Source organism: Meles meles, chromosome 8 (genome assembly GCF_922984935.1).
Source record: "Meles meles chromosome 8, mMelMel3.1 paternal haplotype, whole genome shotgun sequence".
NCBI lineage: Eukaryota > Metazoa > Chordata > Mammalia > Carnivora > Mustelidae > Meles > Meles meles.
Window position 1 is genome coordinate 5845971 of NC_060073.1, and position 24810 is coordinate 5870780.

General features: G+C 52.4%; 1 protein-coding gene across 4 annotated transcripts in view; it reads right to left on the minus strand.

Annotated features, from left to right (window-relative positions):
- Positions 1-508: 508 nt before the first annotated feature.
- DPP3 (dipeptidyl peptidase 3) overlaps positions 509-24810 on the minus strand; it is a 36060-nt gene continuing 11758 nt past the window's right edge. For all 4 annotated transcript variants that reach the window (XM_046015355.1, XM_046015356.1, XM_046015357.1 and 1 more), the window contains exons 3-18: positions 22578-22667; positions 21904-22041; positions 21361-21435; positions 20680-20773; positions 18912-19042; positions 18669-18799; positions 18532-18590; positions 15069-15263; positions 14777-14889; positions 14413-14505; positions 13013-13075; positions 12789-12913; positions 12553-12673; positions 11256-11435; positions 4239-4401; positions 509-1061 (exon numbers count right to left, since the gene is read on the minus strand). In XM_046015355.1, coding sequence (XP_045871311.1) covers positions 889-1061; positions 4239-4401; positions 11256-11435; positions 12553-12673; positions 12789-12913; positions 13013-13075; positions 14413-14505; positions 14777-14889; positions 15069-15263; positions 18532-18590; positions 18669-18799; positions 18912-19042; positions 20680-20773; positions 21361-21435; positions 21904-22041; positions 22578-22667 — 1944 coding nt within the window. In that variant the 3' untranslated portion in view covers positions 509-888. The remainder of the gene's footprint in view (positions 1062-4238; positions 4402-11255; positions 11436-12552; positions 12674-12788; positions 12914-13012; positions 13076-14412; positions 14506-14776; positions 14890-15068; positions 15264-18531; positions 18591-18668; positions 18800-18911; positions 19043-20679; positions 20774-21360; positions 21436-21903; positions 22042-22577; positions 22668-24810) is intronic.

Sequence of the window (24810 nt, forward strand, 5' to 3'; positions counted from 1 at the left end):
CCTCATCCCAGATCGTACGGTTTCTCTTTGCTCCTTCCCAGCTGGAACCGCTGGGCCGTGCAATCTCTGGATTATTGGCAGGACCCTCTCACCTGGAGAGCAGCCCTTCTAGTGTCCCTGAGAAGTGAAACTAATCCCACACCCCTTTGTCCTCACGGTTAACCCGGCTGTAAAGGGGGTATGACCTTTCTTCCCATCTTATTCTACAGGTCTGGGTTCAGAGAAACAAAGCACAGGGTTGAGAGATTAAATCCTAGGATGGACTGAAATTGAGAGTTTCCAGTGTTAGGGTTCCCGGGATATTTTTAAATACAGGATATGCCACAAAGGAGGACTAAAAATTGTGCCACGTTCCTCCTTGTGCCTGTGTCTCATCGTTTAGAGGCAATCTCAAAATCCTGTTGTAGAGAGGCCCTAAAACTGACCTTCCCCAAGCTTTGATCCCTTTACGCTGCTGGGAGCCAAAGAGAAGTGAGGCAAAGGCAAGGATTCGCACAAATCGCAATGATGGTGGTTGTTTCTTATGTTTATTTTCTGGTTATAAAAGTAACACATGAAGAGCACTGGATTGGGAGGCATTTTGAGTCCTGTAGCGTTTAGACAGGTCGCTTCTCAGAACTTCCATTCCCTCATCTGGGAAGCAGGGTAAGGAGCTGGATGGGCCTTGCCCACTCTACCGAGGGCAGCGCAGATCAGATGAAACGACACAGGAGACGCTCCCCGGAAACTGGAAAGCGCCGACAATCGCAAGCGGTTAGTGTCACCACAATCGGCTGAGGTAGCACCAAGGTCCGAGCTCCAGCTCCTCCCCCAGCACACCCAGGAGGGGGGGGGGCTACTTGCCGCCCTGATTTGATGGAGTTGGGGGAGTTGCTGCATAAATCTGTCTCAAGCCTGGCCAGATGGGGCCTCACTGGGGAACTTCCAGAAGCGGGCATCGGCTGTGGCCAGCTGGGTGAGGACCTCCTCTAACTCCGGCCCATCCTCTGGGAAGCGCTCAGAGAAGGATCGGATGAGGCCAGCAGCCGAGGCCTCGTACTCGAGAAGCTGCACTTCTGAACCTGCGGAGACGGAGAAAAAGCAGCGGAGAAAGGTCTTAATAGGAAGCAGATAATCCCAATCATAATCCTAGGAGCACGTGGTTTTTCCTGACCTCTTACCCTGTCGCCAAGAAGTACTCGGTGTTTTATTATCTTACTTAATCCTTGCAATAACCCTATGAAGAAGGAAGCATTGGGGCGCCTGGGTGGCTCAGTGGGTTAAAGCCTCTGCCTTCAGCTCAGGTCATGATCCCAGGGTCTTGGGATCAAGGCCCACATCAGGCTCTCTGCTCAGCAGGGAGCCTGCTTCCCCTCTCTCTCTGCCTGCCTCTCTGCCTACGTGTGATCTCTCTCTGTCAAATAAATAAATAAAATCTTAAAAAAAAAAAGAAGGAAGCATTAAAGGGCGAGTATTCAATGAAATGTTACATTCATTCACTTAGTAAGTATACAGTCTGGTGTCATGTTAGGTTAGACAGACGGTGCTTGGCCTCCGGGAGTTTACAGTCCAACAACTGGTTTATCTCTGTCTACTGCAGGACCTTGGGCAAGTTTCACAACCTCACTAAGCCTCATTTTCCTCACCTGTAAAGTAGGGGTGAACACAATACCTCCTCCCTCAAGAAGCTACCATGATTGGGTACAGTAATACCTTGAGTGAACACTCGAGCGCTAGCTGCCACTAGCAACATTCTCTCGAGCACCCAGCGGAGCCGAAAGGATACCCACGGAACTCATGGGCTGTTCCAAAGGTCGCCAGAATGCTCATGGGAAGCATTTCCCTCCAACACGGTTCCACTACTCCACCCACTCACAGGGCCTTGCTGTGCTCCGTGGCCCTGTGGGGTATACGCAGCTACGAGCACAGCTTTTGGGTTCAGACAGCACATGGTCAAATGCATGGCTGCCCAGTGTCTCAGTTTCCAGCTGGAAAATGGGGGCAATAAACTTCCTCCTGGGGTTGATGAGTTCATCCATCCAAAGTTTTACCCAGTGACAAGCACACAGATGTACTCAAAAGTTCCTTATCATCTTCACCATCACCACCATCATCATCCCCATACCTTTGAAAACCCTACCTGCCCTACAGGCTTAGTTTAACCACTTCCTCACCAGAACCTTCCCTGATTCCCTCAAAGGTGAATGGGATCTTCTCTTCTCTTAGTGTTCAGACCACTGTTTGGGCCTCTTAGGTGCTTATCAATGCTGCCTGGGTGTAATCACTTCTCTCCAGGTCTTATTCCTAATGCACTATGGACTACTTGAGGCAAGGGCCTGGGTCTGATTCACAAAGGCCCACATAGGGCCGGGCCAATCAAAGCGATGATGTTGTAATGAGCACTTACTATGTGCCCAGCATGATTTGTCCATTTCCTCATTTGACATGCACTGAGCAGCCCCTGTGTGTTGCTGGGGATGTGCTGTTCCTGCTAATGTGGAAGCAAAGCAGACGGGAAAACAGCAGAGCGATGGTCTATCAAGGGATTGCTTTAGGAGGAGGGGTCAGGGACAGCCTCTCTCAGGAGGTGTCATTTAACAGAGACCCAAATGACAGGAAGGACAAACCAAAGATTGGGGGAGGACTGTGCCCAGCGGAGGAGACAGTGAGTGCAAAGGCTATGGGAGCAGGACGAGCTCTGGGGGTTGGAGAAATGGAAAGACATGAACCTGGAGGCCAGTGAGCCCGGAAGAGGGGTCCCTGAGGCCGCCAGGGGTCAGGACCAAACCCCCTGGGGCCTCTTGAGTGTAGCACAAAGAGTCGGAAATAAGCCTCACAAATGTGTTTTCCTTGTCAGTAGGAGGTAATTATTTCATTTAACCTTCACAACTGCCCGTGACTATGGGAGCGAGAAGCATTCCTTTTTTTTAAAGATTTTTTGTTTTTTTTTTAAAATTGACAGAGATCACAAGTAGGCAGAAAGGCAGGCAGAGAGAGAGGGGGAAGCAGGCTCCCGGCTGAGCGGCTTGATCCCAGGACCCTGGGACCACGACCTGAGCTGAAGGCAGAGGCTTCAACCCACTGAGCCACCCAGGCGCCCCTCGAGAAGCATTCTTAATCTAACTCTAGGTTCCTCCAGTAAAGAGCCATAAGCCTCGAGCGATTTTTGTCTCTGGGCCTCAGTTTCCTTAACTGTAAAATGTAAACTGTAACTATCTCATTGGGTTATGGTGAGGATTTGTTTTATTTTAATTTTATTTTTGTAAGTGAGCTTTAGGTCAATGTAGGGCTTGAGGGGCACCTGGGTGGCTCAGTGGGCTAAGCCTCTGCCTTCAGCTCAGCTCATGGTCTCAGGATCCTAGGATCGAGTCCCACATTGGGATCTCTACTCAGCAGGGAGCCTGCTTCCCCCTCTCTCTGCATGCCTCTCTGCCTACTTGTGATCTCTGTCAAAAAAAAAAAAAAAAAAAGTAGGGCTCGAACTCATGACCCCAAGATCAAGAGTTGCATGCTCTACCGACTGAGCCAGCCAGGTGCCCCCATGGCGAGGATTTAGAGAGTGAAGCCATGGAGAGCAGTTTAAGAGTTTGAAGGAAGGACCTCATTCGGGTTGGCTGCAACCTCAGCACACAGGCTTTACGGACGAAGACCAGGTCACAGCACAGCTCTAAAGCTACCCGTACCACCTTGGCTGAGGTGCCTCAGTGACAGGTGTCAGGAAAGACGGGTCAGGAGGAGAGAGGAAAGTGAATGCAGCAGGGGGCCTCTAAGACAACAGGTCCAAGTGCAGCCCAGCCAGGGTCAAGGCTTTGGAAACAGAGTCATCACTTGAGAAGGGAGGGGACCCATGGGGCTGTTCATCTCTCTCCTGGGCTCTGCAGAGTCACACTGTCCCCTGAGTTCCACCAGCCTGCTGGGTTCCACCTCATGCCCGCCCCTCACCTCCACTCCACACACCCACAGGCCTGACCCTCCGGGACCATGCCTGGCCTCCCCATGAGCCTGGGGTCTGTCTCTTCCACTCGGCCCTGCTCCGCGGGCCGTCTGCAAACCTCCGGTTGTTGTCTTATAAACAGCACAGCCCTGTGTTGGGGAGCTGGTGGTAACAGATGCTAAGGTTTGGGCCCTAGGTGTGGGCATGGGGAGGCCTTGGGCAGGGAGGGAGAGAGGCAGGAATCACCCCAGGTAGCCTTTGCTGAGCCCAGGGATGGGTTCCAGGCCTCCTTTGTCCATCAAAGGGGACTTGCGGGTCCTATTACCTTCAAGGCGAGTGTTGGGCTGAACGATGAGCTTCCGAGATTCCTTGCGGAGCAGGACTGTGTCCCTGAGGGTGAGGAAGCACTCAGGGGGCGCATCAGTGACGGCCGCATACCCCTCGTACAGGGCCCGGCCTCCCGCCACATCTCCTGTGGACTTCAACACCTGTGGGAAGGCAAAAGGAATCAGTCCCTACTATGGGCAACCCTCCCTGCATCCAGAGGGCTTTGCCAGAGGCCCCAGCTGCTTGGGTCCACCTTGGACAGTATCTGCTCTTACCATATGATTGTGCTTATTATGGGAGAAATACAGATCAAGGGCTTAGCTCCTGGTAAGGGCCTACTAAAGTGAAGCTAATGTTTCTCATTTCATTTTCTCATTTGAACTGGAGACCGAGAAAGCATTACCATCATGCTCTTTAAAAAAATTTTTTTCACACGTACAAAATATGTGGTATATATATAGTAGGTTATAATATGTAGGTTGTAAAGAATACTTAGGTTATTAAAAAAAAAAAAAGACACCCATATAACTAGCACCCAGCTTAAGAATTCGTTCCCTCCTTTTTGTAAATTAAAAAACTCTTTTTAAATTTTTATTTAATTTATTTTTTATTTTTTTTAATTAAGTAGGCTCCATGCCCAGTGTGGGGCTTGAACTCACAACCCTGACATCAAGAGTTGCAAGCTTGGGACGCCTGGGTAGCTCAGTCAGTTGAGCCTCTGCCTTCGGCTCAGGTCATGATCCCTGAGGCCGGAGATCGAGTTGCACTTGCAAACACCCCACAGGTGTGGGGCCCTTCCCAGGACAGGGGCCGCTTCTGCTGTGGGCCACTCAGTTGCGCCACGGACACCCCGGGCGCCTCCTGGTGGACGGAAGGGACCGACGCGGGTTTCTCCGGGAGAAGCCGTGGTCTGCAGGTCAGGCGGACGCTCCACCTTAGACAACCCACGCGCCCACGTCCTTCTCCCGAGGTGCTGCACAAGCTGATGCTCCCGGAGGCAGCGGCTGGCGGTCCTCACTGCTCTGGATGCCAAGCTGGTGCAGGCAAATATCCTATCCTCGTTGAAGACTTGTCTTCTCACATTCTTTATGGTAACGTTTGACGACTAAAAGCTACTATCGTTTGTATTTTTAATTTTTTTTCATGCATTTATTTATTTTTAAAAGACTCTATTTTTAAGTCATCTCTATACCCAACGTGGGGCTCGAACTTACAATCTTGAGATCAAGACCCACATGCTCCATGGACTGAGCCAGCTAGGCAACCCCCCAAAAAGCTATTTTTGATGTAGTTAAAGGGTCTGATCTGGGGCGCCTGGGTGGCTCAGTGGATTAAGCCGCTGCCTTCGGCTCAGGTCATGATCTCAGGGTCCTGGGATCGAGCCCCGCATCGGGCTCTCTGCTCCGCAGGGAGCCTGCTTCCTCCTCTCTCTCTGCCTGCCTCTCTGCCTACTTGTGATCTCTCTCTCTGTCAAATAAATAAATAAATAAAATCTATAAAAAAAAAAAAAAGGTCTGATCTTTTCTTTGATGGCTAGTGTTTCTTGTGCTTTGAGAAATTTTCCTTCACTCTGAGGTCCTAAAGATACTTACTCTTCTCTGCTAAAAACTTGGCCTTTTCTATGTAAACCGTTCAACTCCTGGGATTGTCTTTGTGTATGGCAGAAGGTAGAAATCCAGTCTGTCTCTCCATGAGGATAACGGGTTTTCTGAGAACGACTTGCTGAACGGTCCATCCCTTCTCTACGGGTCTGCAATGTCCCTTCCATCATATACCCAAGTCGCTGCTGCTTCTTGGCTCTGTTCCACTGGTCAATGTGTCTATTCCTGCCCCAGGGCCACACCGAACTTAATTATCTTAGGATAAATTTTGGTATCTGGTAGAACGAGTCTCCCAACCTATTTTGCTTCGGAGTGTCTTGGCTCTTACTGGTGATCCTTTATACTTCTGTCTAAATTTTACATTAGCTTGTCAAGTTCCAGAAAAGCCCTCTGGGACTTAGTTTCTTTTTCTTTTTTTCTTTTCTCTTCTTCAGTTTCTTTCCTTTTTTTTTTTTTTTTAAGATTTTATTTATTTATTTGAGAGAGAGAGCAGAGGTGAGTGAGAGAGCATTTGAGTGGGGGAAGGGGCGGGCAAAGGGAAAGGGAGAAGCAGTGGTGCTCAGTGGGGCTCGATTCCAGGATCCTGGGATCATGACCTGAGCTGAAGGCAAACGCTTAACCCACTGAGCCACCCAGGCGCTCCCGCTTTAGAACTTTATTCAACCTTGTGAAACTCGCTGATTTCATTGATTTGTTTGTATATTCTTTCGACTGGCTTAGTCACATAATCTGCAACGTAAAGAGTTTTATTTCTTCCTTTCTAATGCCTGAACTTCACGATTCAGTCTTGTTTCCTTCCAAAAGCTAAGCCCTTGTTACGCTGAAAAAATAAATAAATTTAAAGTAAAAAAAAAAAAAAAAGCTAAGCCCTTAGGCAAGCTGTTGATCAGAAGTGGAACTAGGGAACATTTTGGTATCTTTTTCTGATTTTATTTAATTAATTTTTAAAAAAGATTTTATTTACTGATTTGACAGACAGAGATCACAAATAGGCAGAGAGGCAGGCAGAGAAAGGGTGAAGCAGGCTCCCCGCTGAGCAGAAAGCCCGATGCGGGGGCTCGATCCCAGGACCCTGAGACCAGGGTCAGAGGCTTTAACCCACTTAGCCACCCAGGCACCCCTGTCTTTTTCTGATTTTAAAGGGAATATTCTTAGTGTTCGGACAGATGACAGTTACTGTATTTTCATTTTCTGAGACATTCTTTATCAGTTAAGAAAATTCTTACTGGGCTACCTGGGTGGCTCAAGTCAGTTGAGCCTCTGATTTTTGGTTTTCACTCAGGTCATGATCTCGGGGTCACAGAATTGATTCCCAAGGCTCTGCACTCCGTGGGGATTCTGTTTCTCTACTTTCCCCCCTCCTGGTTTACTTTTTTTTTTTTTTAAGATTTGTTTATTTCATTTTATTTTAAATTTGTATTTATTTAATGCCTCCTCTCACCTTCTCGCTCTCCTTTCCTCTTGGGGGATCTGTTTACACACCCTAGACTTTTCTGCACTGGCTCCCCAAGTTAAATTTTCTAACTTGGTCTCTGTGTACATGCCGTATACTTTCTTTTATCTTTAGCTGGATCTCAAACCTGTCTAACCTATTTTTAGTTTCAGTGGTGTTACAGTTTATTTCTGGGAGTTCCATTTGGTTCTCCTCCAAATATCTGACATTTTGTGGGTTTGATCCTTACTTGGGCTGCTTGGCAGGTGGCGAAGTAGGACTCCTCCTAGGGCTCCCTCTAGCTAAGCCTCCCAGCTCAGACCCAGGGTTACAAGGATTCTCCAGAGGGTTGCTGGGGGATCCTCCAGGGGGGACAGTTAAAGAGAACATCTCACCTTCCTCTCTTCCCAAGAGGATGGGGCACACAGAAATCAGTGGAGACACACTCATGAAGCCAACAGATCGGATCCCACCAGCTTAAACCGGAGAGCTGGTAACCTCGATGCCAACGGGAGGCAGGACAGGTACAGGGAGGAGACCTGGCATACTGGAGAGTCAAGTCATGTCCAAATGCCAGAATGTGCTGGTTGCTACTCAAGTTTCAGCCCGTTGTTTACGTGGGACTTGAGCCTGTGGAGGCCAGTACTTCCAAGAAGCCAGAAAGACAGATCTATAGCCAACCCTGCCTATTTTCACGATACAAGGTGGGCCAAAACAGGCCGTGTTGGTGACCCTGGTGGGAGCCTCTCCTTATAGAAATGCCTTCGTCTTCCCTACCTGCTGTCTCCTTGCTGTGCTCTTGGCTTTTGCTAGGGGGCTGATAAGACAAAGAGCCACACCACCAATGCTTCCATATTCTGTATCTTCCGTAAAGCTACTGCTGAGGTGTCTGTCTGTCCTGCTGAATGACTCCTCTTGTACAGAGACCCAACTGGTTCAGTCCCTAGAATGGAACATTCTGGGCTTGTTCAATATCGGACCGGGATCTGGCAGATTTGACTCCTTCATCTAGGGACTTACTTTGACTATTAACAAACTAGAATAATTCAAGAGAGAAAAGTTGCAGAGACAGAACAGAGAGTTTGCATATGCCCTTGGCTAGTCTCTCCTGTTGTTAACGCTGTACAAAACCGGTGCATCGCTATCAACTAAACTCTCGGCTTTTTCAGATTTCATTAGTTGTCCCATTAATGACTTTTTCCATTCCAGATCTAAGACCCATGTTGCATTTTGTATCTACTGATTTTTGTTTCAAGATTTTATTTATTTAGGGGTGCCTGGGTGGCTCAGCGGGTTAAAGCCTCTGCCTTCGGCTCAGGTCATGATCCCAGGGTCCTGGGATCAAGCCCCGCATTGGGCTCTCTGCTCAGCGGGGAGCCTGCTTCCTCCTCTCTCTCTCTCTCTGCCTGCTTCTCTGCCTACTTGTGATCTCTCTCTGTCAAATAAATAAATAAAATCTTAAAAAAATAAAAAGATTTTATTTATTTATTTGAAGGAGAGAGAGACTGCAAGCAGGGGGAGGAACAAAGGGAAAGGGTGAGGGAGAGAGAATCCCCAGCAGACTCCATGCTGAGTGCAGAGCCCAGTGTGGGGCTTGAGCCCAGGACCATGAGATCACAACTTGAGCTGAAATCAAGAGTTGGATACTTAACTGACTGAGCCACCCAAGCGCTCCTGCAGCGACTGATTTTTTTAAGATTTTATTTTTCTGAGAGAGAACAGAGCCAAAGAGAGAGCACATGAGTTGGGGAGAGAGGCAGAGCGAGATGGAGAAGCAGACTACCTGCTGAGCAGGGAGCCCGATTCGGAACTCGATCCCAGGACTCTGGGATCATGACCCAAGCCAAAGACAGACACTTAACCAACTGAGCTCCCAGGTGCCTGATTTTCTCTTTTTTTTTTTTTAAAGATTTTATTTATTATTTGACAGACAGAGATCACAAATAGGCAGAGAGGCAGACAGAGAAAGAGGAAGAAGCAGGCTCCCTGTGGAGCAGAGAGCCCAATGCGGGGCTTGATCCCAGGACCCCAGGACCATGACCTGAGCCGAAGGCAGAGGCTTTAACCCACTGAGCCACCCAGGCGCCCCTTTAAAGATTTTATTTAGGGGTGCCTGGGTGGCTCAGTGAGTTAGGCCTCTGCTTTCTGCTTGAGTCGTGATCTCAGGGTCCTGGGATCAAGCCCTGCATTGGGCTCTCTGCTTGGCGGGGAGCCTGCTTCCCCCTCTCTCTCTGCCTACTTGTGAACTCTCTCTGTCAAATAAATAAATAAAATCTTTAAAAAAATTTATTTATTTATTTGACACAGAGAGAGAGAGCATGAGCAAGCACAAGCAGGGGGAGCGAGAGAGGGAGAGGCAGGCTCCCCGCCAAGCAGGAAGCCCAATGTGGGGCTCGATCCCAGGACCCTAGATCATGACCTGAGCCAAAGTCAGATGCTTAACCAACTAGGCCACCCAGGTGCCCCTGATTTTTATTTTCTAATTTTCTTTTATTTTAATGGCCAAACACATATCTTTCATTAAAAAAAAATGCCTTAAATCCCTTCCGGAAACAGGTGGGAGTATAATCATGGAACTATTTGCTGAATTGAAGGCTAGGCCGTCTATCAGTTGAAAAAGCCAGCAGGGGTGCCTGATTGGCTCAGTCATTAAGCATGTGCCTTCAGCTCGGGTCATGATCCCAGGGTCCCAGGATTGAGCCCTACATCGTGCTCCCCGCTCAGCGGGAAGCCTGCTTCTCCCTCTCCCACTCCCCCTGCTTATGTTCCCATTCTTGCTGTGTCTCTATCAAACAAATAAATAAAATCTTTAAAAAAAAAAAGAAAAAGAAAAGAAAAGCCGCAGGGCCCAGCTCCAACAGAAGGTCCTGCACTGTAAAGAGTGGGCCTTGAGTGGTTCTCAAACTTTGCTGAGTGTCAGACTCACTTGGCAGGCAGCTAAACATGCAGATTCCCCGGTCCTGCTCTCACGATTTCTGAATCAGGTCTGGGGTGGTCCCAGGAATCTGCATTTGTAAGCCGCTTCTGGGTGATGTGGTTGCTGCTAGCCCAAGGACCACACCTAATGTCATACTGGCTTGGATCCAGAACATTCTACTTGCTTAGTACGTTGTGTCATTTGCTTCCTGCCAGGTGAGGCAGGCGATACATCCCATTTAACAGATGAGATGAGTGGGGCCCAGCAAGGCAGAGTATGTTGCCCTAATTACATGGCTGGTTAATACTGACATCAGCACCCCAAAAGGTTCCTACGTGGAAGGGAAGCCAGGGCCATGTGACCACTGTCCTTCACCTACTAAGCTCCAGGCCTCCTTCTGTCCCTCAACCCACGAAGCTCATTCCGGTCCCCATTCCAGACTTTGAGCTTTCTGTTTCTCCTGCTCTCGGACCTTCTCATAGCTGGTTCCTGCCTGGCACTCAAAATTGCAGCTTAAACATCATCTCCTCTAAAAAGCCTTCCCTGACCACCCACGCTAGGGAGGCTCTGCATTCTCTTCCCCTCCAATTTCACTTGTAATCGTATCACCAAGTTTTATTGTCTTTACAGCTCTTGTCGTGATTTTTTTAAAAAAGATTTTATTTATTTATTTGACAGAGATCACAAGTAGGCGGAGAGGCAGGCAGAGAGACAGGGGGAAGCAGGCTCCCCGAGAGCAGAGAGCCCAATGCGGGGCTCGATCCCAGGACCCTGGGAATCATGACCTGAGCCGAAGGCAGAGGCTCTAACCCTCTGAACCACCCAGGCGCCCCTCTTGTCGTGATTTGAAATCATCTCATTCACTTATTGTTTATACATTCACTATAACGTAAGAAACCGCTCACGGCTTATGCTCAGTGCCCCGCACGATAACACTCTTTATACACACTTGTCCGATGAGTGAATGAATGAACGAATGAATGAGCTGATGATGAGAAGGCTACGAGGCAATGCTAGAGGGTGGAGAGACAGGGTGAGGCTGGAGGGCAAAAGGGCTCCGCTTACCTGAAGTTTCCTCAGGAACCGCTCCAGGGCGGGCTTGCCCACAGGCCGGATCTTGTCGCGGTCCAGGCGGACCCGGGCATCTGGGCGCCCATCAGCCCCTGTGGTGGGAGTGACAGTAACGAGTCCCTCGCCAGCCTCCAGCAGGACCCTCAGGATCACAAACCGGGCCTGCATGTGGGCCTGCCAGAACCAAGAAGAAAGGAATCATTTACATGAGTCTGCTCGAAAGCCTCATATACAGTATGTGCTCATTAATTAACTGTCAGTTGTTCTTACGACTTCATTCTCCCTCACCCTGTGGGTCTTTTTCTGCTCTAGTCCTCTCCCCTTAAATATTTCCTCCCCTCTCTGCTCCTGAGGGAAGGCCATTTCCAGGCAGGTCCCAGAGCCCTGTGCTCTCCCTGTGCTCCCTCTTGCCGACCACCGTGCCCTTCGCTGCTCCAGAACACCCCCAGATGATACCAGAGACCCACAGGGGTCCCCCCACAGTCCAGGTCACCAAGCGCTCTCTTCTACAATCTCGTTTGCACTCAACAGTGGGACCAAATGCGCACCATGAACCCCAGTTTACAGATGACAAACCATAGCCCCAGAGAGGTAAAGTGACTTACTCAGGGTCACACAGCTGTTAAGGGAGATCGAGGACTCAGACCTAAGTTTCCTGTCCCTAAAACATGTGCTCTTTTGATGACACGAGACTGACATAAGACTGATGACATAAGTTTATCAAAACATATTTGTGTGACTTTGAAGAACATTCCTACTGTTAACTCTATTTCCCATCTCGTAAGTGAGGGGCCTCGCCTCACCACTCTGGAGGCAGACTACTTGGATTTGAATCCTGGCTCTGCTACTTACCAGAAAGTTACTTAATGTCTCTGTGCCTCAATTTCCTTATCTCTAAAATCAGAGCAATAATAGCACCTACGTCCCAGGGTTGACATGGGGAACAAAGAGTTAATTCGGGGAACAAAGAGTTAATTCAGGTAACGTGCTTAGAACTGTGTGTGGCACAGAGGAAGTCTGTCGCAAGCCAGCTATGAGCGGTCGTGGTGAAATCAGCTGGTCTGGTTTCGCCCTCAGAGGTGGGCAGGGAGATTATTACCCCCATTGCACAGACACGGACACTGAGGCTCACAACGGTGTGACTTACCCCCATAAGGAGTGGAGTCTGGGATTAAACCCAGTTCCCGTGCCTCTTTGGTAGATATGGTTGTCCCATCCCTACACCTAGAATCCTGACCTCAGATCCTGCTGCAGGCTTCCTCCCTACCCCCGGCTCCCGGCTGGCCCCCACCTGTCTCCAGCTGGAGGTCTCCGGGGTGTAGAACTCCAGAGCGAGCAGCCCAGCCCGAACCATGTTGAGCCAGTTCACGTAGATCACATCTTCTGCGTCAGCTCCCTCGAAGCCGAAGATCCTGGCGGAGGGACAGGGAGGAGGCAGGGGCAGTCAGAGGCTGCCTGGGTGCTGACCCCCGCCAGTACGCCCTCTGTCCACAAGGGAGGCCCGCCCCCCACGCCTGTGGCCCATACTCCAGCACTTGGGGGTTGAGGCAAAGGTAGAGGCCCACACTTTCAGCCCGGCATTCTTCGTAGCTAGAGGCGATGGTGCTGAACTTGCTGTCCCAGGTCTCCCCGCTCCGGTACCAGCTCTGAATCTGGGAGGGGAGGCCCAGGAAGCAGGCTTAGGAACAGCTGCCACCCCAGCCAAGCCCAGCCCCCCAGCACCACGGGGGCTCCGCCGAGGCCGCCCTCACCTGCTCTCCCGTCTCTGGATTGATCACCGTCTCCTGGTCAAAGTTAAATGCTCCTTTCTCGTCCTGCAGAAGCGTCAGGACACGGGGCAAGTGAGGGAAAGGTGTCTCTGCCCCAGCCCAGCACTTCAGCCTGGGGTTCCGAGCGCCATCCGCGTGCCGCCACCTCCAAACCAGAGTCCTGTGACCCTGGCCGCCCTCCTCCCACCCTCAAGCCACATGAAAACCCAGACCCGGGATCTCCGGACCCCAGATATGTGCCAGTGGATGGGCTAGAAAGCTTGACTGCTGCTCCCCTATGCGCTTCCCACCCGCTCTCCCCATGTGGCCAGAGGCCACAGTCTGCGACTCTCTACCTCCAATAAACCTCACTATCCACTCCACGTGCCAAATGTCTTACGCACCATCCACTTATTCCTCACACCCCCGCCCCCCCCCGGAAGGTTCTATTACCCCACTTCACAGAGGAGGAAAATGAGGCTCAGAGACTATGAGCCCCAGCGTGGAATGGAGCATATAACCTCCACGCACCCTATCTCTTAACAGTAAACCCACTTCCAAAGGGCCTAATGTGTCGGCAACCCTAGGGCTTTGCTTTAATCCTCACAATGGCCCATATGGTAGGAGCCGGGGTCCCTGTTTTGCAGATGGGCCAACTGAGGCTCAGTAAGGAGAACTGACTTGCACAAGGACACAGAGTGGCCACATTTGTCCCCACTTCCCTGTGACTTCAAAGCTTGGACAAGGCTCGGGGTCAAGCTGCTGCCCCCATTAGCTGCTCTCTGAATGGTCCCCACCTCCGGCCCCTCCCTACTCAGAGACGTGCCCCACCTCACAGGGAGCAGACCCAAACAGAACCCCGCTCTCTCTGATGCCGGGGCCCCGCCTGCCTCTGGTCATCTCATCTGGCACCAAGGCTGCCTGTTGTCTTTGTATCCCGAGTGGGGGGCATCGCAGGGGCTCCAGCCACTCTGATTGGCTGGCAGGAAGGGGCTGCTCTCGCGAGAAGTGACTCACTCCTTGTTAATATCTGGAAAGGTACAGTTTCCAGGGAATAGTAATCCCAAGACAGACCACGCTGCATGCAGCCTCAGGACTGCGAGCGTGCAGAGACTGCCCTCACAGCCTCCCTGTCCCTGCGGCTGTCTGAGTCACACCTCCAGGGCAGGCTTCCTCGGCCCGAGCCAAGCCACCCCTCCTGTGCAGGGGACCTCAGCTGGACTGTCCTGCAGGCCCCGTGCCCTTGAGGCTCCTGGGACATCTTGGGGGAGTATGAGATAGGAACTTCCCTCCTTGAGGGGCCATTTCCCCCACCTAATCCGAAGCCGGTGAGGGCAAAGATGGTGCGGTTTCACCCTGGGAGGGGTTGATCATGGGGGAAGGGAGCTGCGGCGTGTTCTCACCTGCACGAAGAGCTTGCCGCTGCCATGGCCCAGCAGCTCGTGCAGTCCCACCTGCACGTCAAAGGAGGGCCCCTTCCAGCGGATGTACAGGTCCTGCCGGGACACGCGGAGGCCCATGCCGTCTGCCGCCCCACCACAGCCACACGCCCGCTGCCGCCCCTGTGCCAAGCTGACGGCCAGTGGCCTCCTTCCCACCAGGCTCCACGGGGGGCCCCCGCTTTGCCCATCGCCTCTTTGCAACGGTGGAAGGGACCACCTCCACCATCTGATGGGGGAGCAAACAAGCCAAGTCACAGGGCCCCTGTCTTCCGGTGTGGGCCGTGAGTCCAGGCCCGCACCCAACCCTTGGGCTGCCGGCGCCCACCTTGTCCTCCTCCTCCAGGAAGGTCAGCTTCTCCCGCTGCGTGGCGTAGGCCACAGCCAGCACATTCCCCAGCGACACATTCTTGAAGCCGTCCGTCTGCCTCAGGTCGTCATCTGCAGAGGGCGGGGAGGGGACCAGGGAGAAGGGGCAAAAATCAAGGGCCACGGATGAGGAGTCTAGACAAGAGGACCAGGCTGGGATGGAGAAGTGAGCGGGGCACGTGGCCGGGCCAACTGTGTGCGGGGGGAGGGGCGACTCTCAGGGGACAGGGCAGCGACTTGAGGAAGCTCACAGTTGGGGATGTTGATGCCAGCAGGGATGCCAGAGCCAGAGAAGGTGAGAACGTCCAGGGACGTGAAGTCGGGGGTGAGGAACTTGTCCTTCTCGAAGGCCGGAGGCCAGGGCAGCTCCTTCAGCAGCTGTTCTGCACTTGCCACCAGGCACTTGAACTTGGCACTCATGGCCTTGTTCACCATGGCCACAAAGCCTGTAGGGAGGGAGGTGGGCTGTGGGCTGGCAGGGTTTGGGAGGGGTCCCCTACCCCACCCCACCCCGCGACCCCTCCAGCCATCATGCATGTTTCAAATGTCCTCTGTGTGTGGTACCCTTTGCGGGCTGGTGGGGAGAACAGGGACCCAGGCCCGGCCCTGCCTTCATGGAGGTCCCTGGAGGGGGTGGGATGTAGAGAGAAGGCTTCACTGGATAACCTCTGCCATGGATCTCAAAGGAGAGGGTGGGGAGCGCATAGAGGGTGGTGGGTAAAGAGCAGATTCCCAGTGGAAGGGACTCCTTGAGCAAAAAACATGTTCTTTTGGGGGCAACTGAACTCTCCTGCAAGGCTTCAGTATTTGGCTTACGAGGGGGTGACTGAGGCTGCGCACAGGAGGCCTGGGATTGATCTTTTTAGGTTTAATGTGGTTGGAGCCTAGCTTCCATATCTGTTTCCAAAGCTGCACTCCATAAAATGCAGTTTCTATGAGAGCCTTCCTAAAGAAAGAGCTTCCTGGTCAAATAAGTTTGGATAATTCTATGTGCTCTATCTCTAAATTCTTAGAGATTCCTAATGTACGTCTGCATATTAGAGATACTGAAGAGTCCTGCAGGCAAGACCCTTTGCCTCTTAACACTGAACCCTTCTTGGTGTAATTCCTGTGACCCCTACAGGAACTACACTGCGGAAAGGCCGGGCCTAGACTACTGCATGGTCAGGCTCCTGCACAGAATGGATTAACTTGGCCGAGGGGTTAGACCTGGCAAAGCCTCCCTGTCTGGAGCCACTGTGTCAGATGGAATTGACATACCAGGTCAGGAAGACAGGAGGATTAAAATAGCAAAGAAGATGGGGCGCCTGGGTGGTTCAGTGGGTTAAATGTCTGCCTTCAGCTCAGGTCATGATCCCAAGATCTTGGGATCAAGCCCCATGTCGGGCTCCCTGCTTAGCAAGGAGTCTGCTTCTCCCTCTCTCACTGCCCCCTCCCCCGCCCACCTGCCTGTGCTCTCTCTCTCTCTCTCAAATAAGTAAAATCTTTAAAAAAGAAAATAAAGGGGCGCCTGGGTGGCTCAGTAGGTTAAAGCCTCTGCCTTCGGCTCAGGTCATGATCCCAGGGTCCTGGGATCGAGCCCCACATCGGGCTCTCTGCTCAGCAGGGAGCCTGCTTCCTCCTCTCTCTCTGCCTGCCTCTCTGCCTAGTTGTGATTTCTGTCTGTCAAATAAATAAAATACTTAAAAAAAAAAGAAAAGAAAAAATGAAAAGAACAGGGTGCAGGGAGTCCGGCTGGCTCAGTCCGTAAAGCACGTGACCCTTGATCTCAGGGTCATGAGTTCAAGCTCCATACTGGGCGTGGAGCCTACTTAAAAAAATAAGTAAAAATGAAAGGAACATGGTAGGTCTATATGTACTGGTATGAAAAGATACCTAAAATGTTTGGTGAAAAAAGCAGGTGTTAGAACAATCCATAGAACACACTTGCATCTACTTGGATAAGTTAAGTTTCACGTGTGTGCTTAAAGTTCTGGAAAGACCGGTACTCAACTGTGTGAACTGTGCTGACCTCTGGAGGGGAGGGGCACAGGGGGCCGATTTCACATTTCATCCTACATACTTCTTTATTGTTCCAATTACTTACAACAAGCATGGATTTTTAAATCTCACATATACACACACACACACATTTTAAAGCATTATTAGCTCTATCTAAAAACAAAAAACAGGGGTGCCTGGGTGGCTCAGTCGGCTGAGTGGCCGACTCCTGGTTTCAGCTCAGGTCAAGATCTCAGGGTCTTGGGATTGAGCCCCGCATGGGGCTCTAGGCTCAGCCATGGAGTCTGCTTGTGGATTCTCTCTCTCCCTCTGCCCCTCCCCCCTCACACTCTATCTAAAATAAATAAATAAATGGGGGGGGAACCCCACAATGTACACTCCCAATTCTAACCTTAAGGCGGGAGCAATCACAGATGATTTTTTTAGTATATATTCAAAATTTGTGACTGTGAACATGGACGACTTTTCCTTTTTTTTTTAAGATTTAATTTTTTTTTTCTTTTAAGATTTTATTTATTTGACAGAGAGAGATCACAAGTAGGCAGAGAGGCAGGCAGAGGGAGGGGGAAGCAGGCTCCCCACTTAGCAGAGAGCCCAATGCGGGGCTCGATCCCAGGACCCTGAGATCATGACCTGAGCTGAAGGCAGAGGCTTTAATCCACTGAGCCATGCAGGTGCCCCTAAGATTTTATTTTTAAGTAATCTCTACACCCAATGTGGGGCTCGAACTCACAACCCTGAGATCAAGAGTCACACACTACTGACTGAGCCAGCCAGGCTGAGTTAGGTAAAGAGGGGAGCCTCTGAGATCAAGGCTGCTCAAGAGGTTCTGGGGTCTTGGCCATCAGAGAGGCCTGGACAATCAGGACCCGGGCAGAGAAGCTGCAGGTGTGCACATCTGTCCTCCCTCCTGGTCCCTGAGCCACCTGCGCCCTGGGCCTGCTTCTCTGGGCTCAGATCTAAGCTCCCCACTGGCTGCTGGGGCTGTCCTCTCTCCTCCCAAGCCAATCTCTCTGGCTTCTAGAAACCGGATGCTCTAAACTCTATCCCCAGAGGCTGGGGAGGATAAGGCTTTGTACAGAAATCTAAATCCTCAGGCTGGATGCCCTGCCTTCCACAAGTGGGTCCAGTCGGGGTATGGATATAGGCATGGGGCAGGGCCAAGGCAGCCTCCCACCTGCCCTGGCATGACAGCAGCCAAGTCAAGTTCACTATCATGACGGCAATTATGCTCCCCATTCACCCAGGACCTTTTATGTGCCCGGGAATCTGCTGAGCAATGTCTCTTCCCACAACACCCAGAAGGGAGTGACCGATGCTCAGATATGGGGTTTACCCAGTTGGGGAGGTCACACAGCGGGTCAGCGGCAGAGCTGGGCTTGGACTGGCTGGAGCCTGTGCCGGGATCAGATAGCAGAAGCAGCACAGCAAAGCGGCTCAGAGCCCAGGGGCCACGCTCAGCCACTCACCAATGATACCTCTTCTCTAAAGTGAGGATAAAGTGAGGATAGCTTCTGCAAAGTGAAGATAGCAACTGTCACGGGAGGACAGTGTCCAGATGAGCTCCTACAGCTAAGCGCCCAGTGTCTGATACATCGTCAACACCGGTTCTGGTTATTTGTAGTATTACTGCCGAGGGCGGAGGGGAGAACCCTCGGGGACACTGGGGATAAGCGTTTGCAAGCTGACCACCCCCCTCCTCCCAGAAGTTACCTTCAAACTCTCCACGGGAACCAAAGGGGTCTCGGTAGCTCTCGATGAACCCGATGTAACTGGGGGAGTAAAGGGCAGAGATGGAAGGGGGGCCGGCAGGAGGGGGGGGGCAGCCGGGGTGAAGGCTGGTGCCTCACCTCTCCACGATGGGGCCTTTGTCCTTTATCCAGAAGCGGGAGCCCCTCTTATGGGCCTCAATGGAGCCCTGAGTGAAACTCTCTATGTACTGAGCCAACATCTGTTCCTGCCGGCTGTTGGCTGCATACGCCTGGGGGTGAGCAGGGGTCGGTCAGCCTCAGGCCACCCACCCGGCCCGACACCCGTCTTTGCTGCCCGGAAGGATCTGGAGCTTGTGACCCTCAGCCCCCAGCCAGCCCTACCTTGGCCTTCTCCAGGTGCTCCACCACCTTCTGGAGGATCGGGGCATAGTCCCCCCGAGTCACCTGGAAATGGCTCCCCCGGAATTCGTAGCTCTTCAGCTTGGAAGTCATTTCAGAATGCAGAGCAGGCTCTGAGGGAAGAAGGATCGCTCAGTCAAACCCAACCACGTGCCAATTGCTAAACTTCCTCTCCGCCATGTTCTGGGGCGCACACTGTTCCCCCCACCAAAGGTTCGGGTGCCATCTTCATCTAGTCCCACACCAAAGATCTGAGTTTCCGCCAAGTGCCAGCCACTGGGGGGACCGTGGTCAGTGAAACACACAATTCCTCCTCCCGAGGAGCCCGCATCAATAGTGACAACAAAATGCCCACACGGTTGCTGGCTATGATGAGGGAAAGGAGAAGAAAGTCATGGAAAGACCAGGCAGGATCCTGGAGTAGCTAGTGAGAAGCTGTTCGTCCCGTGTAGACGGGAGGCAGGGCTTCGAGGTGGGAAAGGGGACAGACCGTGGGAAGTTCTGGACAGCAGATATGACAACAAACGTGGGGGTTTTCCGGGGACTGTAGACCGCGAAGCATGGCTGGGGCCCAGAGCCTAGGTGGGAGGCGGACAGGGACATGGGGCTGGGGGCTGGGAAGGGGAAAAGAGAGGGCCCACTCGCAAAGGTCCTCATAGGGGCCTGGCTATTTCTGTCCACACTGCATGCATTTCCCTCTCACCTGGTAACAGACTCCAATTTTCCTCTAAGAATCCCCTGCCCCCCACCTCCAATTCAGGTGCGTGGGAGGGGCTGACCTCATTATCACCTGGCTCCCAGGTCGGCTTGGGATCAGGGTCCAGACAATGAGAGATCTATCTGTCCCTTGACCACAGGGACCGTTTCACAGATAAATACGGGACCCACAACAGAGAAACTAGAGCCACTCCCAGACCTTACTGAAGAAACGTCTGGAAGAAAGGGGCCCTCTTTCTGCTGGAGTGGCCGGGCTGGTGACTATCAGGCCCCGTGTGGGAGGAACATGCCGTGGATGAAGTGAGAGAGAGGAGGCCGGGGGCAGAGAGAGAAATCTCTCGGAATACGGTCCGAGCAGCTGGGTCCAGCTGGGCTTGAAGCCATCCCGCTCTGGGCGTCTTAATATCCCAACCCTATTAAGTACCCTTCTGGTTTAGGAAAATGTGCACTAGATACCTGACTTGTGAAGAATTCTGAAAGAGCCCTCGGAGGCAGATTTGGGCTTTACCCTGAGGGTACTCAGAGACATTCAGGAAGCAGACTCTATATGTTCACCATCTCCCCTTTCTACGTTCTCTCGAACCTCCGAGACCCCTAAGGTCGCCTCTTTCACTAAGCCTGCTCAGATGTTTGGATTTCTCGTCTAGCCTGTCCTGGGGCAGCCTCTGCTCCCACTGTTCTCGTGGATCGTTATTATCTTTTGTGCCACTGCCTGAAGGATGGGGACCGTCAGAAGCTTGTGGCAGTAACATCCGCCAAGTGGCATGGAACCCCTCTCCCTGTCCTCATGTCTCCCCCCGTATCTTTACTGTCGCGGACGGCCCCGGGGCTGGCGTCCCCCTCACAGGCAGCACTAGGCGCAGAGCACAGCAGGGACCACAGCGCCCAGGAAGTCCGCCATCAACCTCTGCGGTGACTATCATGCCTGTCCCTCCCGGCAGGACCCACTAAGCCCTGCCCGCAGTCGGGCCTGTCCCTGCCCCGGGGCAGAGGGGCTGAGGAGGGAGCGGAAGGGCCGAGTGGAGCAGCTCACCAGCACTGAGCACCGAAGCCAGCCGCACCTCGTAGCACGGCTTCCCGTCCTCGAGGATGCCCTTGAAGAGTCGCGTGTTGTAGGCACTGAGGTTCTGGAAAAGACCAGGGCAGGGGTTGGGGGAAGAAGACTAAGTCCAGAGAGGGCTACAAGGCGGGACAAGGGAAAGGGGTTCACACCAGGAAGAGGAGGTCCAGAGGCAGAGCAGGCTGGGGCGTGCGGGGGAGCCTGCCTGAGTCCGCAGCGAGGGGCCAGGCTCTCGGAGACGCTCTGCTCTGTGCGCTGAGCGCCAACGTTTACTAAGCGCTGACCCAGGGCGAGGCGACGCAGCAGACTTGGAAACTGCTTACACAGCTGCTGGGGGGTGGCAAACGCCACAAGTGGACTCCGGGGCCCAACCGGAAGTGGCTCTGAGGTCACCACTGTCCTGCCCGCAGGCTGTCACCAAAGCCTCCAGCCTGCGGCGATGGTAGGGGCAGGGGGGCGCTCCGTCCCTGGCACACATGGGAACGTCTGCCTCGCTGGAGCCAGGCCAACTCTTAGACAAGCATTCCCGAGTCTTCCCTACTTCAAACGCCCAGGATGCTGTGTCTCTGGACCCAAGCTGAGACCCGGGAGTGGGTGCCAGTGGCAAGGGGGGACCCTGTGAACCCCCTGTCCCAAGTTCCCTAACCCTCAAACCTGTGAGTCCAGAAAGTCCTGGGCCAGCTTGGCGTCTTCCATGGTACAGTCCCCAGAGAAGTAGGTGGTGATTCCCTGTTGGGGAAGGAGACAGGTGGGAAGGAGGAACTGCTGCGGTCGGGACACACTCCTCCAAGCCCCCGCACCTCCTCCCGGCCGCCTCTACCCTGCCCCCTCTCATCTCTTTCCAGGGGAGAAAACCGTAACACACATCGCACACAGAGGCCCATCTCCAGCCTTCCTGCAGCTCTGCTCCAGCCTTGTGCGGGCTGGCCCGCCCTGGAGGCTTACCGCGTCCCTCGCACCACATGGTGGCCAAGTGGCCTCCAGAGGCGGGAAGCCCAGGCTCCTTCCTTTCCCACTCCCCCTCCTCAGCTCCCTCTGGGCATTCAGAAAGCATTCCATCCAAGCCGCTTCCTAGTTTACAAATGACAGAACGGAAGCCCACTGCCTCCCTACCCGGTACCCTTCCCTCCGCGCCAGGTGACTTCCAAAGGATGCCCTCCACTTTCCTGCATGATGCGGGGGGGGGGGGGTCCTCACCTCCTTCCCCAGCCCGAGGTGTCGAAGCCGCGGCTCCAGAGAGAACATGAGCTCCCTGCAGGTCTGCCAGAGGCTCCTGACTTCTTCCGGGTGCCGCTCGGCCGCCTTACTCCCCAGGATCACACGTTCCAGCTTCTCCTGCAGGGGAGGAGGCCACTGGCTCGGCCACAGCGCCCAAGCCTGTCTTCTGCACCCCTCCCCATCCACCCCCCAGCTCTTCTCCCGCAGCCTAAGGCCTGGCTCAAAGTGCAGCTGAGCGACGAGCAGCATCAGGGCTGTAGAAGGAATATGCTGGAGCTCAGGCCCCCCGCAGACCCGTTTGGTCAGAAGCCGCATTTCAACAAGACGGCCAGGCGACTTGTGTGGACAGTGAGTGCCGAGAGCCTGGGAGTAAGAACTGCTGATGCCCCAGACGGGCCAGAGCTCCCCAGTCCCCGCCCTCGAGGGACTCACAGTGCCCCGCCTCTCCACCATCCCCAGGGGTGAGACAACCAGGCTCCCTTTTTGCAAGCACTAAAGTTCACACACCCTTCCTTTGCCTGCCCTCGGGTCAGCACCATCGGGAAGACATACTGCTTTCCCTTGCTAAGTGAGGAGCGTGGCAGTGACCAGGCCCCCACTACCATCCCACCGGCCCCAAATTCCTCACTTCCCCTGGCCCCCCCTCAACTCACCTTGGGCAGGTTGGGAACAAACTTGGTGTCGCCAAAGGACTTGTAGTTGCCCATGTTGGAGTAGATACCCGCCGCATAGACCAGGAACGCCTGGAGGGAGGTGGGCGTCAGAGACCCAGAAGCACAGTGCCCCCCCCCCACCAGATCCCACCCCAGGGAGGTTCCCGCCTGAGATGTTAACACCCAGAGGAACCAGTACGGGTGAGGCTGGGAAAGTCGGGGGCAGGACCCAGATCCCAGGAGGCCCCAGTCTGGCCCCAACATACTTTCACAGACCCAACTTCACACGCCCTTGTCCAGCCAAACTATTCTTCTCTGCAGCCCCCAAACACACCCACCTTTGTTCCTGCTATGCCCAGCACCCTCTCGCCACCCATGGCCATTCCATATGACCTCTGAAACACCGCACCTCTGCCTCCTCGTGCAGAAAGCCTGTCTTCTGCTCCCAGCCAGCCAGGGAGCTGGCATCGGATGCATCAGAAGTTAGAGCTGGAGGGCCCTTGGTCATCCGGACATCATCACAGGCCCAAAACTCAGTCTCCCTTCCTCTGGCAACAAGACCTCAATCTTCCTCTTGGGAAGGTGGGGAGATCTCCCTTCCCTGACTCCGGGGGTAGGCTCAGGCTCAAGCTAGACGGTAAGAGCCCTACCCAGGCAATTTCCTAGTGCCAAAGAGCCTCTGTTTTTATACAAGGGATCATAGAGCCTGGAGCCCCTGGACCTCCCCTGCTGGAGTGAAGAAAGAAAGCGAAGCTAAGAGATGAAGACTGCATCAATATGGTATCTGTGAGCCCCTGAATCCAGCCACGACTGAAGCCTGCTCTAGCCCTGGACTTTTCAATTATGTGAGCCAGTTCTCTTTTTCAAAATAGACTTTATTTTTTATAGCATTCTAGAGCCACAGCAAAACTGGGCGGAAAGTATACAGATTTCCCATGTACCCACTGACCCCCCCCCCCCCGAAGAGCCCTCCCCATCATCAACGTCTCCCACTGGAGCGGCACATTTGTTACAACAGGTGAACCTACCTGGACACATCACCACCCAAGACCACAGTCTACGTACGGGTTCACTCTTGGTGCACACTCTATGGGTTTGGACAAATGAATGGCATATGTCCACTATTACGTACGGCACGTTACTCTGTACTAGAGTAGTTTTAGTGACCTACGATCCCTCCCCTCAATAACTGGCAACCACCAATCTCCTCTCCTATCTCCATGGTTTTGTCTTTTCCAGAATATCGTATAGATGGAATCACATGTACGTAGGCTTTCAGATGGGCTTCTTGCATTTAGTAATACCCGTTTGACCTTCCCGTGTCTCTTCATGGCTTGATACCTCATTTCTTTCCAGCACTGAATAACATTCCATTGTCTGGATGGATCACAATTTGTCAGCTCAGCTACTGAAGGACATCTCGGTTGCTCCCATCGTTGGCAATTGTGAATAAAGCTGCTGCAGACATCCATCTGCAGGCTTTTGTGTGGACCTACGTTTTTACCGCCTTCCAAGATTTCACTTCAGTCAATAACCAAGAAACATGACTGTTGGATCCCACAGGAAGAGTAGATTTCTTTCGCATGAAGCTGCCGAACGACCTCCCACAGCAGCTGTATGACTCTGCATTCCCACCAGCAATGAACAAGACTTCCTGGTGTTGCTACCCCTGCAACAGCATTGGGTGTCGTCCGTGTTGTGGATTTCCGCAAAGCTAATGGGTGTGCATTGGTTATCTCATTACTTTATTTATTTGCAATTTCCTAATGGCATGCGATGTAGAACATCTTCTCATGGGCTTATTGGCCATCTGCATTCTTCATTGGTGAAGTATCTGTTACAGTCTTTAGCCCATTTAATTGGGTTGCTTGTTTTCTTATTGTTGAGTTTTAAGAGTTCTTTATGTATTCTGGCTAAGAGTCCTTTATCAAATATTACCTTTTGCAAATATTTTTACCCCAGTCTGTGGCTTGATTTTTCATTCTCTTGACAATTTCTTTCACAAAGCAGAACTTTTAAATTATACTGAAGCCCACTTTATCAACTATTTCTTTATGGATCATACTTGGTGTCGTACCTAAAAAATCATCTCCATACCCACAGTCATCTAGATTTTCTATGTTATCTTCTGGGACTTTTACACTTTCACATTTAACATTTAAATCTGTGATCCACTTTGAATTAACTTTTGTGAAAGATGTAATGTCCACGTCTGTTCTAGATTATCTTTTCT